We start from the raw sequence: 19,087 nt of genomic DNA on the forward strand, positions 1-19,087 counted from the left end.
CACGAGGAAGGGGGAGATGCCACGGGTTGTGGTTGGGTTGAAATGGACCGGCCGGTCATGATGGAGTGTTTCATTACCTTTATAACTGGAAGGAATGTCTATCAAAAAGAAGGAACGACATAAATTTAATTAAACACACGGCCGTTAATAACCGGTCTTTACAGGTGGGAGGAGTTTTTATTTCCTTGAGAGGGAATAAGTCATCAAGGAGATGAAGAGGTGTGGCCGGACTTAAACGGCGCACGGGATAAAATGTGGCTCTCGTTCATTTGAGTGCCTTTTTACGGTAAATGTGGGTACTTACCATTCAGTGCCACGAAGGTATCTGAAAGTAGAAGGAAAAATAAGAAAAAGGATGTTATTGCGGGTCCTGAACATGCTTTTGCAACACTGATGCTAGTCATTTGCTCATGTGTTGTTTTTTAGACTGTTAGCATTAAGTTGTATTATAATTTTCTTCCCAGATGAGCTGTGGAAAATTTGTGGATACATACTTTCCATATATGGGTTCATGCTCACGAGAGAATGACTGAGTGTTCAAAAAAAAGCTGTACCGCTTTAAAATGACACCAAAATACCTTTTTTTCTGGTTGGTTTTTTTGCCATCGTGTCCACCATGTTTGTGGAGTGTTTTGTGGTGAGACATTATTTTCGAAGCGTGTGCTGCGGCTAACAAACTTGCTGAAATCCAGTCAGGCTTTTTTTTATTGGATAAATGCCCAGCTCTGAACCTAATCTAGTGTTTAACTCTGTGGATGAACTCTGAAGTCTTAACGAGAACACGTAGAAATCACAAATGTATCACGGCTGTTAATTCAAGCTAACCAGGAAAAGGGAAGTGTCGAGTATACAATGTGTGATTCCTCTTCTCTTGTTTGAGGCTGGCTAATTGGGTTGAGAGTTCTGTGCCCCGTTTTTGTGCCCATACACAAGCAAAATGCTTTTCCTACTGTGGCACTGAATGTTTGTGTGACAGTGTGCAAGAAGGAAGACAGTCTTGGCACCACAGGGCACAGAACTCGACTGACCGAGGGGAGTCAAAATGCCGGGGTGAGTCGGCGGGAGTGGAGTGTGGGACGAGAGAGAATAAGGCAGATGGATGGAAGATGCTGAAAGAGAGGATTGTGAGGGCGGAACAGATGGGGGGGAGGGAAAAAGGTGACGGCAGCAAAGACGGAAACCGAGGATAGCGGGTGAGTTAGCGTACAGTGCGTGTGTGCGTGCGTATTATGGGATGGCTAAGGTCGTGAAAAAGGAAAGATGTGAGAGAGCGAAAAAGGGCCTGCTTACTTTGGCAGTCTCCCAGGCCATCTGTGTTACCATGTTCCACGTCCTGCTCAAAGGCGGATCTGCGGGGAACAGAGACATCATGGTCAGCAGTGGGAAGCGGGCCAAGAGCCGGTGCGATCCGAGTCACATCGCGTCGGGAAAACAACAACAAAAGCATCCCTCCAACGCGGCGGATTTCTAAGAATTCTTCGGCAAAAGCGGCAGGAGGGCTTTAACTGGAAGGCCATCAAAGAACACCTAGCAGGGCACCCTGAAGGTCTCAAGACAAGGGTTACCACAAAGGAAACATGGATGCCAAAGAAAAGAAATCCATAATTGGCAAACCACCCATTGGCAATTCTGGGGGTAGCAACTGAATTGCTCACGACACAAATTCTACTGAAAAATGAAATCGGTTGAGGAAATACCTGAACTACCAAGCACTAAGCGGAAGAATAATCCCAACGGTCACGAGCGAGGCGTGCAAATTACCAGTGCAGAGTACAGACAACCTGCCGCTGCCTTTGCGGCTTACGTATCTCCAGCAGCAGATGACAATTATAAGGCTAGAAATGAAGATAACTTTAAATACCCCGAGGGCAGATTTACAGGAATTGATTTTTGTGAAGTGCCTCTTGGGCCTACATACATATTGGCATTCGAAACCTCGACAGCCACCCTGAAGAAACACATCGAGGGAGGTTCAAACTAGATCAATCCGGTGAAGTCCGGTGTTCTTTTAGTTATCGTGAGATTGTTCAGGCATATGCTTTACGTCATGGCAAGACTAACGCGTGGAATTGACTTTTCATACAGATTTCAAGTCTTTGTAAAATCTATATTGAACCGTTGTCTGATGAATTTGAGTGGTTAAAAAAAAGTGGTATATAGAGTGAGGAGTCAAAATTGGCCCACACCCACACTGCGATGAGAGCCACTAGCCACCAGCTAGCTTGTGAGCTAATAGGCCTCCTCTGGGTCAGTGAAAGGGCGGCGGGCTAGTCCGTGGCTTTACCTCCTCCCTTGGGAATTTAAAAAATGACACCAAGCCATTCTGTAAATTCTAGTATCTAGGGAAGATGGAATTTCCAGGGTGGAGCTAGCTAGCTAACGGCACACTAGTGGTAGGAATGGGCTTAGTCATAATTGTAGTAATAATTAATTGCCTCTTAGTAACTTAAAATAACACCAGATAACGTCTAAGTTGTCAAACGTCGAAGTGCGACTCAGGTCAACCTTATATTCACGCAGAAAAAGTGAAATGGTAAAAAAACTGTTTCACGCTAGCGCTCCCAAATAAAGTTCTGCAGACCTTTTCACAAGCTTTCTGCAACTAAAGGTGCCACTGGCTCTTAAGTTTTGTTCTGTTAAGCTACTTCTACTTTTACCCAAGTGTAGATTTCAACTTCTTTATTTTCTCTTCTTCATCCACAATGTGTCCCGATATGAGGGCCATGCAATCACACGGGCCAAGGGCAGTGCACTGAGGTGTAGCCGAGCCCTGAGTGCCATCACATGACACGCACAGGGGGTGAAGTAAAGGGCTGGCGTGGGGAGGTTTTGGAGATGCTATTTTCTGCTGCAATCTGCACAGAGACCTGTTTTCAGGCTGAAAGACCACCAAGTAGGCAGGAGATCTGTGAAACAGAGCGGACCAACTGTCAAGCAGGATCATAGTCACGCATGACAGCTTCTCACAATCCTCCTCCTGCCGCCCATCTTCCTCACTCGCCCCATGCTTACAATTACTGCGTGAAGATCCGCCCGCCGCACCCCCAATCCCGCAACCAACGTTAAAACTTACAAGGAAAAAGTATGAAGAGGTTCACGGAGAATAACAAACAGACTTTCACCATCACTGTCAAGTCGTGGAAATTTCTATTGGCCCCTTTCAAACCACAACAATATTTCAGTCACCAGCAGCATTTCTCAACTTGAGAGCCTTGCCAGCAGTTTTTAAGCAGCACATTTCCTCACGGTTGCTGTAAACCCTGACCCCCATCTAAGCATCTGTGCCAAATGGTGTTTTCTTAAGCGTTGTTATTGGACAATAGTGCTGTTTTTACAGAGGAAGACAAACAGCACTGGTGAGGCCACTTGTTGCTAGGCAAAATTTATTGGACGCATTCAAAAGATCACTTTGACCCTAAAAAACACCACAAAACATAAATTGGTATCTCGAAAGTTTTTTTCGACCTAAAAAACAACAAAATTACTTTTTATTGTGTTTTTTTTGCATACAAGATCATGAATGCGTTGAGATAGTTGTTGATGCATTAATCGTAATATGCATCGAGTTGATGTTGAGCTTTTCAAAATTGTCACAGATGTTGAAAAACAAAATTCCATCATGTTTATAAGACTAATGCAGGACAGTATGACACCGGTGCCGTCTTATTATTAAAAAAAAAAAAAAAAACAAGAGCATAGTTGCACAGCTGCTTGTTGCTATGCAGAATTTGTGGGCCCGTAACACTCATTTTTGTTGTTTCCTCAACAACTTGGGGGGAGAGGTTTTCTCTCCCACACAGCCATAAAAAGACTGCTGGTGGGAACATAGTCGACCAACACTAAATAACTCCCAAAACATGCAGATTAAGGATTGGGATTTTATTCATTGACCTTAATTTTAGACTGGAATCACGACTCATTCGGATTTTTTGTTTTTTTATGTACAGCAAGTTATTATTACTCCGATTTTCCCTGTGAATTAACACGGCGCCCACGATGCCCACTACTCAATGTGTTTGCTCTTTAAACAGTGAAAGCTGGCCAGTGGCGTCATGCTGGAGAAAGCTCTCGAGGGTGAGAGACAGAACGTGATGACACCTGTATACAGCAAAGACTGCTTGTTGGTGTTGGTGGGCTCTTTTGTGTGCATCATACAAGCAACGTATTCACACCGGAGGCTGAAGTCTTGCAGACTGACATTTTTCTGCAAGGAGCTGAAAGATGTTTGTGCCTTTGAGAAAAGCCGGGACAATGCAAGTGAGTTTCACATGTCCAGTACCCCCCCACCACCACCACAACCACGATCGTCCCCAAAATGTTTTGAAGACATCGAAAACTGCTGGGGGCAGAGCTGTGGGTTTCTAGCGTGACGCAAAAGAGCCTGCCGTCAAAGCATTTGATGAGGTAGAAAGTATTGCTGCAGCTTTTCTTTGATGTTTCATCACCTGCCCTTTTTCAGCCTGGAAAATAGCAACATTGTCTTTTCACAGCTGACTAGAAATAATAGACATATTCACTGGCGGAGCTAGAGGGGGAGCTATGGGGGCATTCCCCCCCTACTGATATACGCCAGGCCAGATAATTGACTTTGGGGTATTTTACGATTTTTCTGGGAATCTTTTTCAACATTTCCACACCTTCCCCATAGGGAACATATAATGAATCTTCATCAAAAAAAAAAATTGTTGTTTTGCAGACCATCTGAGATATATACGTGCCCCGCCCAAGGAAAAAAATTCTTCCCCCCCCCCCCCCCCCCCCCCCGAGGAACTAGGCCATATTGTTTGCGCTATTACTGGCCCAGTGTCGGCTCCTTCAATCACAGCTTTACGCCGACAAGGCAAAATAATAACAGGATGGGTGTGACTTTTTGTGTGTTTGTGTGTGCGCTTTTGGTAACATTGGCACACCAGGCTAATCATTTTCCAGCACATGGATCACATTCATTCAATGTCAAATAGCCAATGGAACGCCGATCCTTTTGTTGTGACTTCATGTGTAAAAAGTTTTTCCCACCACAAAGCTTCAATCGGCTGTTTGCTCAGAGAGTATAATGGGGCTCTGTGTCCCAGCTACCACCACAAAATTACAGTCAGCGTGACCATCAAGTGTTGCTCAGGCTATGCAGCCAGCCAGCCTTTGGCCGGCCGGGCGGCGTACGGCACTTTCCTTCCATTGGGCCCTCCAATGGCCTTTGCAGCTGAGGGAAATTGCACTTACACACCATAAAATTAGAAATCTCGCAGACACGTCAAGACCAAAGATGAAGGCTACCAGGCATTACAAAGAAGGTGGAAATCTTGTAAAACGCTTGTATGGCCTTTCAATACAGCAAGGATTGCATTCAAATTCACTGGAGCAAAATACGTGTTAAATCCAAATTGGAAGTAAAGGAAGCTGACGGCCCAAGTATTCATTCCAACTATAACTTTCTATCTCACATTAATTTTAAATGATTTCCATCCATCTATTACATGCACCACTTGCGAGGAATTGGAGCAAATCCCAGCTGGCACTGGGCCGAGAGATGGAGTTAACCCCCGGGCAGATCAATTTTCCAAAATCTTCAAACGACTTTTGTTGCAAGTCTACTGAATAATTGATGAATACAAAACAGTTATGATACACCCATCCATTTGAATAAGGTCAGAATTGTTTCAGGAATCGGATAATTTACTCACGAGAGTTGAAGTGGACGACTGATTTAATGACCTGTCAGGACTGGGCAAAACCTTAAAGGGGAAGTCAAGTCAAAAATTTCCGATACAATAATATGTTACATGTACCAGTACTAGTCTTAACACAACATTCTGGTTCATATTGCATTTGTGGAGTAAGAATCCCACCAGTTTTGATCCAACATGACCCCTCGGTCCCTCTCATCTGTAGCTTATTAAATAGATACTTACTTGCTGTCAATCACTTGTCTGCATGCTCCTTCCGACACCCAACCACAGTAAGGGTCCCTGGAGGCGATACAGGACCTGGGTGACACACAAAAGACATTCATTTCTGCAGTAGCAGAAACACTAGCATAGAGGGGAGGGGGGGGCTTTCATATGTGGGGGATTCCTTGTGCTGTCACGGCTATTAAACGCACTTCTTGCATCTTCCGTGTCTTTCGCAGCGAGACAGAGGCACTTTCACCACACAGGAAGTGAACGCCACCCACAGGGCGTGACCCTTGACGTCCATCTGAATGCCGACGATGCGCTTGTCTTCCACGCCGTCTATATTGCACCTGCAGGAAAGACATAGAGATGAGCAGAGCCTATCGATGTGAAGTATAAGGGCAAATAAATAAATAAAATCACTGTATGATATTAGAGGAACTGATCAGCATTGTGTCATCTCTGCAATGGAGTATCGGTACTCCGTGAAGTTTCTTGCTAAGTAACCAAACAAAATTGAATTGCTCATTTATGAAATAAAAACGTGGGAGCGATTACGACGAGGCAGAGGTCGATGAGCTAATGCTGGAATGAAGAGAAGTGATATAGATACAACAGATGGTGAGCAGCACTCGAATGTAAAAGCCACAACACAATCCCCACACCATCCATTTCCTTTGTCCGCCCGGCCCCAAAGGGGCGCACTGTAATCCCGTTGGGCGTACCCGGCATCTTTCGTTCTATCCCTTCTCTCCATCCTTTCCTCTCCCCATCCCGGGATTAACCCCCCCCCCCCCCCCCCTGCAGTGTTTGGTGCCGCATTAACATTCTCAATTAGAGCTTAGAGTCCATCTACACTGGGTAATGCTTGGCAATCGGGCGCGTGGCTGATCCAGCTAACGCCAGCCAGAGGATAGAATGCGGGCAAAGTCACTGTACTCGAGTGATGCCAGATGGCCGACGGCCCGCCGCTGCTCGACTAGCTGGGGAACGGCGTGGCGAGAGAAAGAGGGCCGTGCAGGAAGGAGACATAGGGGGGAGAGAGAGAAGGAGGCAGAGCTTTGCCCTTCATCCCCTCCATAAGGCACGTCACATGGCCGCAGTATGTTGGGAAACAAACAGCGGCGACCTTGAAAGCTGCCCCTGTCAAGTCCGGGCAAGTCCTCCCCCCTCCAGTCTCAGCTGTCTAATACCACGTCTGCACGGACATGGCTATTTTGAAAAGCATATATTTTTCGATGCAATGTGGACTGATGTCTAGAGTACGTGCAGACTCAGCTTGAAATCACAGAAGTGCCTCGGGAGAGAGCATTTAGCCTTTCCCCTAACATCACTGGGATAAATAGATGAGCTACATTTTTGCAGTAAAACAACATATTTGGATCAGTTTAGCAAAATTTTATAGTTTTTAAATCTTTCACTTTAACTTATAGGTACTTAGACCAAGAAAATTCAAGCCAAAGGAAAGGTTTTTCAGAGCTGGACTAATGTTTAGATTGAGGAATTATCTGCCGTTACAGTCTGCTAGGATTGGGACCAAAAAGGTCAGCGACCCAGCAGAACCAGCAGAAGTGTTTGGTGGCTACTTTGTAATGCTTACCATAGCTTTGCTGGCAAGTCATGATTTTCCATCAAATATTTCGCCTTGGTGGAAGTCTCTGTCCTACCGCTGTACTACCTTTTCCAGCCATTGCTTTCTTCACCATGTTGATTGGCTAAAATATTCTTTTTCATCTGCCAGACTATAAATATGTGGACTGTTGTGATTACATTTCTCAAAAGGTTTAAAAATAGCACTTTAAATGCAGCAAGGAGTTTCTTCTTTCCATGACCTCTGTGATCATCAACACTGTTATTTCTCCCCCCCCCCCCCCCACTCTGTCGGTAATGTCGCTCATTCAACCTCATCCATTCCCCGACCACCAAACATTTGCCTTGGCAGGGTCCAAAATGCGGCTGGAGTTCATTTTGACATGCCAAATTCACAATGACTCTTCACTCGGCAGCCGTACTCAGCACGCACGCAAACTGGCAGCCTCGTCGTGTATTAGACGAGCTCACCGGGGCTGGCTCTGAGGACAAACACGGACCTCATGTGAGCTCGTGCATGTGTGTTTCCTTTAATCAGCCGCGAGTTTTGGAGGAGCTGGGCTCGGCTGCTGCGGTCGCCGGCCGCAGAACTACGTTATCCAGAGCCTCGAGCTTGATGTCTTTAATTTAGGATCCGCGGTTGGGTAGAGTGTAACCTGATAAAAACTCTTTTTCAAATGATAGAGCAGCCATCTGCTTGTTTGGCTCGACTGCAGAAGTTGGGTGGGGGGGGGGCAGTGGGAGATCGGGGATGCTTGTGTATGGGATAGATATGAACATCCGTGCGTTTGTCAAAATTGCATAATGTCTTAATATCTTGGCAACGGTAGAAATACACAGAAAGGAAACATACTTGTCGGGATTGTAGACGTTGAGTTCCTCTAGGAACAAGCTGTCGTTCAGGAAGCCGTTGTTCATCTTTGCGAGGAATTTGAGGATGATGCCTTTCTCAGATCCCAGGTAGACCACGGTGTGGTTCTTATGGGGGCCCGCTTCGCTGTCCACCACAATGCGGGTCAAGCGATAGCTGGAACACGAAATACTGACAGTTTACGCTCTCCGGTGTCTCTTTATTCACGATCATACTTGGTCGGGATGCTCAATGTGCCGCGAACTTAGAAAAAAAAACACACTTCTGTAAAAAAACAAACAGATGGCAATGAAGAGCATCAACGGGAATAGGAAAAAAAAAGGCAGGTTTCCACCTCTCACCTCTTTCTTCTAGAACACTTTCATCGTGATGTTTGTGGTTAATTTATCGCAATCAAAATGAAAGCATGCAATATTGCACAAAGATCACAAGATCAATCAGCGTGCCTTTCATCAGGCAGCTCAGAAGTCCAAAGCGGGCTTGGCTTGTTCACAGCAGGGCCCGAATACTCTTGTCGATGGATTTCGCTTATAAAAAAAAATTGCATGTCCACTGACTCTTGCAAGGGAAAAGTAAGATGCACGATGAAAGTAATCATAGTAGTACCCACTCTGCACGCCTATAAGTTATTAAATCATGCCAAAAATCCAAGATGGAAAATTAATTTGAGGCTAAATGAACATTAACATCACAACAAAGGTGACATCTTCTTAACCTTGACGTCTACGCATTTGGTCTAAACATCTTCTAAACGGCTTGAAGCTCCTAATCACATCAGCAATAACAGTAGTCTGAAGAGCAAATGTGGTTTCGATGTATTCAAGGATCTGCTGGGAGCTGAGGCCGGCGTTGGTGGGATTTGATTAGAGAGAAAGAACGTCGGTCGTCTCAAGGACGGATGAAGGATGTCGTGTTGTGCCTGTATCGAGAAGACTCCTTGTTGCATCTTCTCATTTTTGATTCATTGTGCTTAACCGGCTGAGGCTACAGGACTCCAAAAGTGGATTCCAGTGTGTCTCACATGTGTCTCAGATGACTCCTTTGTCATAAAAGCAGAATTCTACAGACACTGACAGCTATCATGAAAGACTTAGCTCTGCTCTCTCCACATGCCTCAACGACACTTTTTTTTTTTTTTTCAGCTTACATAAGGCTTTTAACCGCTGGCTCTAACTCGCATGCTCGGCGTAGCGTCGTTTCTAATGAAATAAAACAGTTATTATGTAAAACCAAAGAATGATGTGAGTTTTCATCACAGTGGGTTGATGAAAAGAGACTGGCAGTTCTAACCTTGATGATAAGTGTTCGTATTCTAAACTGAGCCACGGTATGTAGGTCAGACCGCTGCAAGATGTGCGATGAGGATAAGGAAAACTTGCAAAAAGCCAGGAAGAATTCTTTATGCGGCTCATATGCTACTATCACCGCTGAGGCTTGTCAAAGGCCTGCCTAGCACTTTAGCAATTCAATTAGAATAACAATACAAAATGTTGGGATTGTACTGCTATTAAAATATAGAGTATAAAAAAAACTCATCAACCATGTGATGTCTTTGGAGAGATTCAAATATACCACTGTCTTTAGATTTGGACATTCATTTACACATTTTAAGAGTATTCCATATATAATCCACTTCAGTTGTTATATAAGGTATATAAAGAAACATGAATGGAGTCCTGTCCACAAAAATGAAAATAATTGTTTCTTTTAGGAAAATTGAAAAATTCTCTTAACAAACATTGTTAAAAACAAAAAGAGAGAGTTAGGCTGACCAAAGATTTGAAGAACTGCCCAAAAATGTTGGATATCGTATTGCCTTGATATCACTGAAGACCTCTAACTATCTTGCAACCTATCCATTTATCGCTGAAGACCTATAGCTATCGAGCTAGCTGGCTAGCTAGGAAACTATCTTGCAACCTATCTATTTCGAAGTTACCTGAGTCAAAATAGTTGTACATTTGAACCTCATTTGACTTACCACAAAGGAAACACAGATCACCGACTGTCTTTATTACACTACTCAGAGATCTTGTGGGGGAACAAGAGAACGGTGCAGCTCATAACATTGAAAACAGGTCACCAGCTGGTCCATAGTGTTAGTGGCGCTGCATTTTAATGACTCTGATCTCAGAGTAGCACTTGAGCTAATTATTGCACCGCTCCAGAGGTTCAGATGACTACGTGCTTGGGAGTGCGTAATACTTACCGAACCATGGTTTTGAGGAACCAGGGCCGGTTGGCGATGGAGGGCACGGCCTCATCCATCAGGGGATGCATCTTGATAAAGTTAAGCGTGTCATCTGGGAACTCGTTGGAGACCTTGTACCTCTCCATAGATGGACTGCCGGCACAGCTGCCAGGCCTGCAAATGGGATGAAAAAAAAATGATCCGATATTTTTAGACAATGAATGGTCACGTCATCTGAGTAGATTTGAACAAACAGACTTAGACAGATACAGGTATTGTAATGAAACTAAATTGACTGCGTGGTTGTAGCTTATGTGTGAGAGGCTTTGAGGACAGGTGGTGTCCAATTCTCTTTGGTTACAGGCTCAAGTGACAAACCATCTATCTGATATCGTTACGCTGGGAAGGTGAGATGGCTGTAAAAGAGAAGCCGCTTTTGATTGCACTTCCCCTTTGCAGGCATCTCACCTTCGAGAGGTTGTAAAACATTTTTTTACAGCAAACTCTTTGATATGATGCCACGCCATAAAATCCACACCCGCTCTCAGAACTCTCAGCCAGCTGGATACTGGACATAGTATGAGGTGGCAAACACGCAAGGGCCAGGCACCCACTTACGGACTTAAGCATGTGAACTACAAGTTGAGGTGTTCAGGTTGCATCGGTCAGATGGTTAAGTTTGCGTGTCATGGCCTGTCTAGACATTCATGTCAAGTTAGGCTGCTAAATGGACATCTGTCGACTGCTCCAGTGCATCACCAAATGTATGTTGCTGGTTTCGAGCAATGTTAAAAAATCCAAGATAATTACTCCACGTTTGCAGAGAAAGTTCCAAAAATATTTCATGCTAATGTATTTTATTTTATTTAAAGCTTTGCGTTATACAAAAGAAAAATGCTAATTGTTGCTAGGCAGATCTTGTGGAGTAAAATAAATGGTCCGGCTTAAGGCCAACAATTTTATTTGAATGTAACGTTATGCTCACTGAGTTGTTTCTTGGCAACTTAGGGCAGGGGGTTCAGCTGTCCCACACAGACATGAAAGGACATTGCGAGACAGCGGGAACATAGCCAGACCAAGTCAAAGACGGATCGGAGTCTCCAGAAATATCACTTGATGAAAAAAACATTTGAAGGGTTCAAATATAAAAGCAGACATTTGAGATGTCCCAATTAAGGGGCCAATTTGGGGGTGGGGGTGGTGTGGGGGGGGGGGACAAACTTTTTTTGGTGTTTTTTAAAGACAACTTTGATGTCATTTCATCACAAAACCAGACAAATGCTAACATTTGACTGGAGGACAACCGCAGCTTTCTCGATGTCACTAATAGTGCAGTATATAAAGATGGTGGCTGATACAGCTTCATTTATGTGCCAAGACATATGGGGAGCGGAACGGAAACAGACACTTCTTTCGTACGAGGAGTGTGTAAATGGTTCGGAAGGGAGGCTAACACATGGAAGAGCAGTCTGCCGCGGGGCCGGACCCGTGGGTGCCCATGAACCCGCCGCCGTCTGTTTGCCGTCACATAAAAGGGTCCAGAGGATGAATATGAAATATATCACAGCAAAAACAACCACCTGGCTGTCTGATTTTTATTTGACCTGAGGGGAAGAGAGGGTTAGCTCACACCTACGCTCAATTGCACAATAAGACGCTCGCCGCCGAGGAACTGCCTTTGGAGTCGTACTCAAGCGCAAAGGAAACACACAGACGCACTGCGTGGAAGCGATTACTTGGTTTTTGGAGTGAATGCGTTCATTTTTGTGAAGAAAGGTGGAGTAGCTCTTTGCCGGCTAATTAGCGAGCAGGAGATTGATTAGGCTTGAGTGATTGTGGAATTAGGCGGCCATCTGTAAAACGATCTTATGCTTCATTTGTCGACTTTGATGGGGGTCGCATAATACTGTACACGCAAAGACCCACTTAAAATGAATTAATTGTGTGATATTAACAGAGAATGTTAGTTTGCGTTGATAAAAAAAACAAGTTGTGTTTCTTCATCAGCATGTTGAAAAATGTTTTAGACGTTAACTCAAAAATGTATTCCTCTGAGAAAAAAAACAATAAAACAAAGCTGAACACCGTGAACATCCTGATTTACTATTTATCCCACGTTTTGTTAATTAGCAAGCTATTTTATAGCCCATCAAAAATTGCAATTATAAAGTCGGTTAGATGCAAGGGTCAGAACCGTTTGCATTCTCCATATTAGGGAGTTCCATCGTGACATGAACAGCAAAAAAAAGATATGATTTGACAGCAAAATAAACAAACAGTGATAAAGAAAATAGCACACTCTTACGCTTGAAAGATGTTATATTGACAGAACTGTGTGAGTGTGTGTCAGCACACTGAATAATTAGCTTTAGTTTTACCTTGGTTTGGGAACCCTCTCTTCAGGAAAAGGCGTCCAGGTGGAGTCTGGGGATTTTTGCTCTTTGAAGCGCCCAGTGAACGCGTTGGCCACCTCCGCCATGTCATAGGCGCACACGGCCGAGCCTGGAATGCTGCCGCCGCACAAACGCAACACAAAAAAAGTACTGATGAATAAACACATCAAAGATCCACCTCACAGAGGCGCGGACAAAAAAATCCCCAGAGAGAGCTGCACGAATTTGAATGTCAGTGTTGACAAGTCATTGCCGAAATCCCGTGCAGTATGCAAGCTTTATAAATATGTATTAAAATGTAGCATGTCAAGCTGAACCAAGCATTCACTCCAAGCGTATTTTAAACCACATAATTGTACCGCTTATAAATAAAGACCCAAAGATGGCACATTTGTATGTTGTATTTTGTCACTGTGTGTAGGGAGCTTATCATTAACAGCTTGATCCTACGACTTATTGCTTTTCAAGTCCATCAAACCTCATCAATGAGTCATCACAGGCCCCACGGAGCGACCCAACCGCATTGGATCCAGACCAAATACAGAGAGTCACTGGAGGTCTGTTTATTTCTCAAGCTTACCGTCACAAGCCAACACACACACAAAAAAAAAAGATATTCAACACAATATAATTATGGCAACATGCCTTCAGAATAAAATGATCATTTCAGCCTATGACTCACTATAGTCGCTGTGTGTAGCACTTCAGGTCCACGGGGGCACAAATACTTGAGTGACTACGGCCACCGGCGAAACCACACCATGCAGTTACCTCAATTAAGTTAAGCGCACATGGCTCATCGGTGAAAGCTTATGTTTCCGATTACTGTCTGATTTACTGTACGCGCTCTATATTTAGCAGCGTGCTATTAAATATGGAAGCTTAGCGACAACCCAGGCCTGCCAAGTCCTATGAGGACACCATGACTCGATCTCTCCGAAAGCCTCGAGGGCATCGGCGTTCATCAGGAGCCCACTGTGATGGACGACAGATTATTTTATTATTGCTATTCATTTAACGAGCAGGAGGGGAAACAACGGTCTTGTGACGGCAGCTGTCTAGCTGGAATCAATGCATCGCACATTGCTGAGTCACTTTTGCTATTTTACAACACTCAGAAAATCCAAATTTGACAGACTTTCTCTCATGTGTTGGAATGATCGGGCTGGATTTTCGCATTGTTGCCTCATGGCTAAAGTTCACCGTGAAGACAAAATCCCGGACAAGGGCAGTATTATAGAAAGATTGGATTAGCTAGTTACAAGCTGCTAGTAAATTACCACCATTGTTGTCTGCATTGGAAATGTTTCACTGTCAAGTGTCTGCTTTTAAGCAGTTTGCAACTTTTTCTGTGTTTTTTTTTTTTTTTTAAATTCAGGTACTTTTTAGCAATGTGAACATCACACGAGCCGTGATTGGTTGGCACAAATGACACAACACATTTTTAAAGGCGTTAATTGTACAAGAAAAATAATGAAATGATCAAATCTAGACAAAGTATGAACGTTTTATTGCTGAAAATGGCTAATTTAGCATTCCTTGAAACTTTTCCACCTAGATTATGACAGGCTTGTCGCTTTTCTTTTCCGCAAATGACGTGATGCTGACAGACGTTCATTAAATGACAAGAAACAATCTGCTGGCTTTAGTCTAAATATGCTCCCTCTAATTTCCCACCATTACTGACAAATGGAAATGCACAAATCAAACGTTGCACTTATAGAAATATTCAGGCGCCGCTTGATTGAGTTTAAATGTCCATTAAGCACGCTCAATTGCAGTGTCACAAGCAATTGTCTTATCGGCTAAAAAAAAAAAAAAAGAGCCACAAAATGGAGAATAATATGCGTGAGCCCTATGGCTCGATGGTAATTTTCAATTTAGATGCTGCCTTTGAATACGAAGGCCACGCTGAATACAAATTGTGCAAAATAAAAAGAGGTTAAGCACCTGCTCGTCAAAAGGGCAGAGAGACTATTTTGATTGGAGATGTAAATGTTGACCCAATGGACTGCCACAAGGCGACGCGTACGCACACACTTTAGATTTCGTAAAGGTCGCCCTATCACCGTGTGGACGAGCTGTTGTTTTGATAATTGGGTTAATGAATACAAACTCATTCTTGATGCACACATACAAAAATGTTTGTTTGCGCTTTGAAGGAATTACGGTATATGTTGGAGTGATAACAGAATCTGTAAGTGGTACCAGGACCCGAAAGGTTTTACCTGTTGTATGGCGTGGAGAAGGTGGCCATCACAACATCCCTCCCGTTGATGTGAATGACGTCAGTCACCGCCTGGAGGATGTTGAAATAGAAATGGGAGTCGCCGGGAATGGAGCAGTTCAGGCGGGATTTGAGGAATGATGTCCATTGCTTCTCCAGGACTCGGGGTGAACCGCCTCTGTCATTCTTGCAAACCCTCGCCACCCGAGGAAACACCACCTGGGCCCAACATTCATGTAGAAGAAAACGCTTGTACAGTATTTGTTCATCAATACACCACAAACAATCAGAAAATGTCTAATAAGTGCATGTTGTTGTTATGCTAGCAGATAATTAGCTTGTTGCTTGTTTGGCATAAAGCGCATATTTAAGCTGCTTTTTGCCAGCTATTTATTGACAGATGTTTCGATTTTTGTTGCTACTTAGTTTGAGATTATTCATAAGGCGCGGTTAGCATGTTGTCAACTGCTATATATTGTTTCTTACTCTCTTCTGCGTTTCTTCCGAAAATACATATGGGCAGAGCCATATTACATCCTTGCTGATAACTTTGATGTTTAGCTTCACGCTAATAGCTAAGGAGTGTTAGCATGTTGCTATATAAAAGATATAAAAACCAGGCTGTTCCTCATCTTAATTTGAGATGGTAAGAGATACTTAGTCAATATACAATGCATGTAGTACTTTTCAATACATTACCATTTGGATTAAGTACCTTAAATATTTCAACAGCATTAAATAAAGATGTGGTACTCTAAATACATGTAGCAGCAGACGATAGAAAATGGCCGGCTTTAGTCGATGCCAGAACTTTAATTAAGACGCTGCCACAAGAGGCCCAATTAAACTATATTCACTGTGCACTTGAATGCAATCAATTTAACCATGACCTGAAAACACTACTTAGACTACGAGTGTGAACCAGTATGAACAAGCGCACAAACAGACGACAGCCACGCAACCAGCAGGTTGAACACTCACATATGTTCACTGTAAGATTACAGAAACATATCAAATTACAGGTGACGTGAATGCGTGACAAGTTGCCAGCTTTAGTCATTACACCTAATTCGGTCACACGTCAGCTTCTTTGAGAAAAAAAACACACATTCATGCAGATCATTTATTTTGGCTTAGGTGGCTTTCACATTAATTTTTAAGATAGCAAACTAAACCACTGCAACGACTTTCATCAATCTGCCATTAAGCACAGGTGGAGTGTTTTTAAACACAGATGAAGGCCAATTTTGTGTTTTGTAATGACGTGTTAGCCGTCGGTAAATGTTAAATTGTTGAATTTGTTCGCCGCATACATAATTATACGGCTTTAAAAACAAATCACAAGACCGCACGCTCTCTCTCCGTCCCTCTCCAGACGGCTAGCTGTCACTCCTGGTGGGAAATCCATTATGCCGGAGTTTCTCGTTAGCTCATCTCATCGTTTCTTTTTCTTACTCTTATGCGTTCCATTTGTTCTGAAAATGCATATGGGCAAGAGACGATTTCCATTTTCTTCTACCTGCTTTCCAATTAACTCTCGCCCAGCGGAATCCAACGCTGAATTGAATGGATTAAACAGAAAGCGTCTTTGTTGCGCTCCCTCTGGTGCAAAAAACTCAATCTCATTTCTCGTCGAGGAATTCTACTTGGGAATCGCAGAGGAGATGGGAGCCCTATCAGAAGGATGCAGATGTGCAATCCCAAGGAGTATACTTAGACTTTGTGAATGGGATCTCCAGATCTATTTAAGGTCCTTCATCCTGTCCAGTGTTGATCTGGTATTGAAAAATATGTGGCCTCCTTCCAGATAAGCGATACACCCTTTCCTGTTAGTTCCCGCAAATACTTTCTGCGTATGACACCTCTGATTGGAACTAAACAACAGCAGAGAAACAAAGCCATTGCTTACCTTTCCCATCGTGTTGTACTCCATGGCAATTTCCCTGAAGAAGAAATAGATGAAGTCTCCGTAATTGACTGACTGCACAAAGTAAGGCTCTGAGAAGGCAAAGAAGCACAAAGAAGAAGAAAAAAAAAGACTCAAATTGTTGCAGCTTGTGACATGTCGTTTCACAATAAACAACAAGCATGTCATGTCAAGATATTCAAGGGGGGAAAAAAAAAAAAGCCAAGCGGAAGCCTTGAGTGGCTCATCCATTTGCATACAAGATAAAAACAGTCCTCCATTGAGATTTGACAGGCTCGACTGGTGCGCTTGCTTTGCCCTGCGGCGCGTCAGCTTCTGCTCTACATGCAACCTGCTAGAACAGGTCAGAAAAAAATTAACATACGAGACAACGCTTATAGACCCGTCGGAACCAAATGGATGGGCAACAATTCATAAAAGAAGAAGAATGATTTTACAAGTTAGTAGAATGGTGGAAAAATGAATTTGGAATTATGTAGCTTGGTCTCATTTCATTTAGTTGGGATTCACTCAGTACTTGGACTCGAGTTGCTATTGCATTCATCTTGACGCAAAGTGTTTGGTAACCAAGTGAACCAAAGTGGCTGATGGAAAAAGCGTTGTCATGGCCTCACCTTTTAACCACTTGGAGTCATGTTTAACCGTACGCAATGTCGGGCTGTCTCCAAGGCTACGATAGATGACCGCATCAATGGCCAGAAAGTCAGTGACCGTGGCCGAGTACAGCTTGCCGTCTGCAAAAGAGAGCAAAAGAGGTTAAGAAATGAATCAGACGGGAGCGGGGAAAAAAAAAAAAAAAGCCGCGAGGCAGTGTGAAGTCAAATTGAGGGAAAACATATACAAGGAAAATAAACTGTATTCCCGCCAGCAGTCATTAAGATTTATACTTTCGTCAACCTGTTGGACATGCGTAATTCTTCACCAGCTGCTTTCATGTGCTCACACACAGAAACCAGCACCAAGGTGACCTCGGTCCACCTCAGAAGGAACCACAGTGGAAACTCAAACTACATAATTGAAAGGGTGGCTGGGAAAGAAGCCCTCTCCATTACTCAGAGCTTCCAGCGCTGTGTCACACATTAGCCGGTCAAGCTGCGTCTCCTCGGCTGGAAGCTCGCAGGGACAGCTCATCAATGGCGACATTAATCAGTTAGCGGCCAGCCAACATAAAATGGGGGGCCCAATGTCTTTTAGAGCCCACAGCGAGGTTTCACGGGGAGATTCTCACCCCGCAGGCGCCAAGCGACTCATCAGCCATTGGAGAATTTTTTTTTTTTTTAATCCATTCTTCGGTCTCATTTGGATGATGGGAGAGGTGGAACCTCTTTCAGATGACTCAGTCAACCAAGATTGATGACTGCTTATGCTTTGAATCTTACCAGCAAAGAGGGCAACGTTGGCATGCTTGGCATCATAAGGGCAGCGAGCCATCCCGCTGATCTCCTCTCCGAGAGCTTCCAAGGTGTCCATCTACGGTCACAAATAGGGTCAATTGAGACAATGGCGGGATGAAACATAACAGCAAGGATCAACTTCAAATGCAACCCAGAGAGGAAATGTCGTCTTCCTAACAAGGCATCAGAGATGCTAATTGTTAGCCACATTTTTATTTTTACTTTTGCGTTATCTTCGCACGTTTAAGAAGCGCTTCAACACAGCTTGTATCCATTTATTGCTACGCTGTGATGTAAAGAAGAATCACAGGTGCACTCAAAGAGAATTTGAAACTCACTCGTTTGTGAATATTTGATCAGAAAGGATTTCTAAGTGAATGCTTTGCACAACCAAAGCTCAAATCCCGCCACTAGTGCTGCTACTTTTTTTTTTTTAAAGACTCTCGCTAGGCTCTGTTTCATCATTATTTCAGAACTTAGTGGCACAAGTCCAGACTACTAGAATATTTTCAGTGTGTGATTAGCGGAGGACCACAAGCAGACAAAAGGTCAATACCATTCCTCTAAGGGTCAACTTGTGTTCGCCAGCATGCGTCTGGCTGA

At 43.7% G+C, this 19,087-nt stretch overlaps 1 protein-coding gene across 2 annotated transcripts in view; it reads right to left on the reverse strand.

Annotated features, from left to right (window-relative positions):
* The window catches only part of sema6a (sema domain, transmembrane domain (TM), and cytoplasmic domain, (semaphorin) 6A), an 81,806-nt gene that overhangs the window by 13,264 nt on the left and 49,455 nt on the right, over window positions 1-19,087 (reverse strand). For both annotated transcript variants that reach the window (XM_085908960.1, XM_085908959.1), the window contains exons 7-17: window positions 18,470-18,560; window positions 17,705-17,824; window positions 17,073-17,161; window positions 15,165-15,382; window positions 12,922-13,053; window positions 10,562-10,717; window positions 8,335-8,508; window positions 6,101-6,241; window positions 5,910-5,984; window positions 1,291-1,349; window positions 305-325 (exon numbers count right to left, since the gene is read on the reverse strand). In XM_085908960.1, the coding sequence (XP_085765086.1) occupies window positions 305-325; window positions 1,291-1,349; window positions 5,910-5,984; window positions 6,101-6,241; window positions 8,335-8,508; window positions 10,562-10,717; window positions 12,922-13,053; window positions 15,165-15,382; window positions 17,073-17,161; window positions 17,705-17,824; window positions 18,470-18,560 (1,276 nt within the window). The remainder of the gene's footprint in view (window positions 1-304; window positions 326-1,290; window positions 1,350-5,909; window positions 5,985-6,100; window positions 6,242-8,334; window positions 8,509-10,561; window positions 10,718-12,921; window positions 13,054-15,164; window positions 15,383-17,072; window positions 17,162-17,704; window positions 17,825-18,469; window positions 18,561-19,087) is intronic.

Source organism: Syngnathus leptorhynchus, chromosome 4, assembly GCF_054491065.1.
Source record: "Syngnathus leptorhynchus isolate UIUO chromosome 4, UIUO_Slep, whole genome shotgun sequence".
NCBI lineage: Eukaryota > Metazoa > Chordata > Actinopteri > Syngnathiformes > Syngnathidae > Syngnathus > Syngnathus leptorhynchus.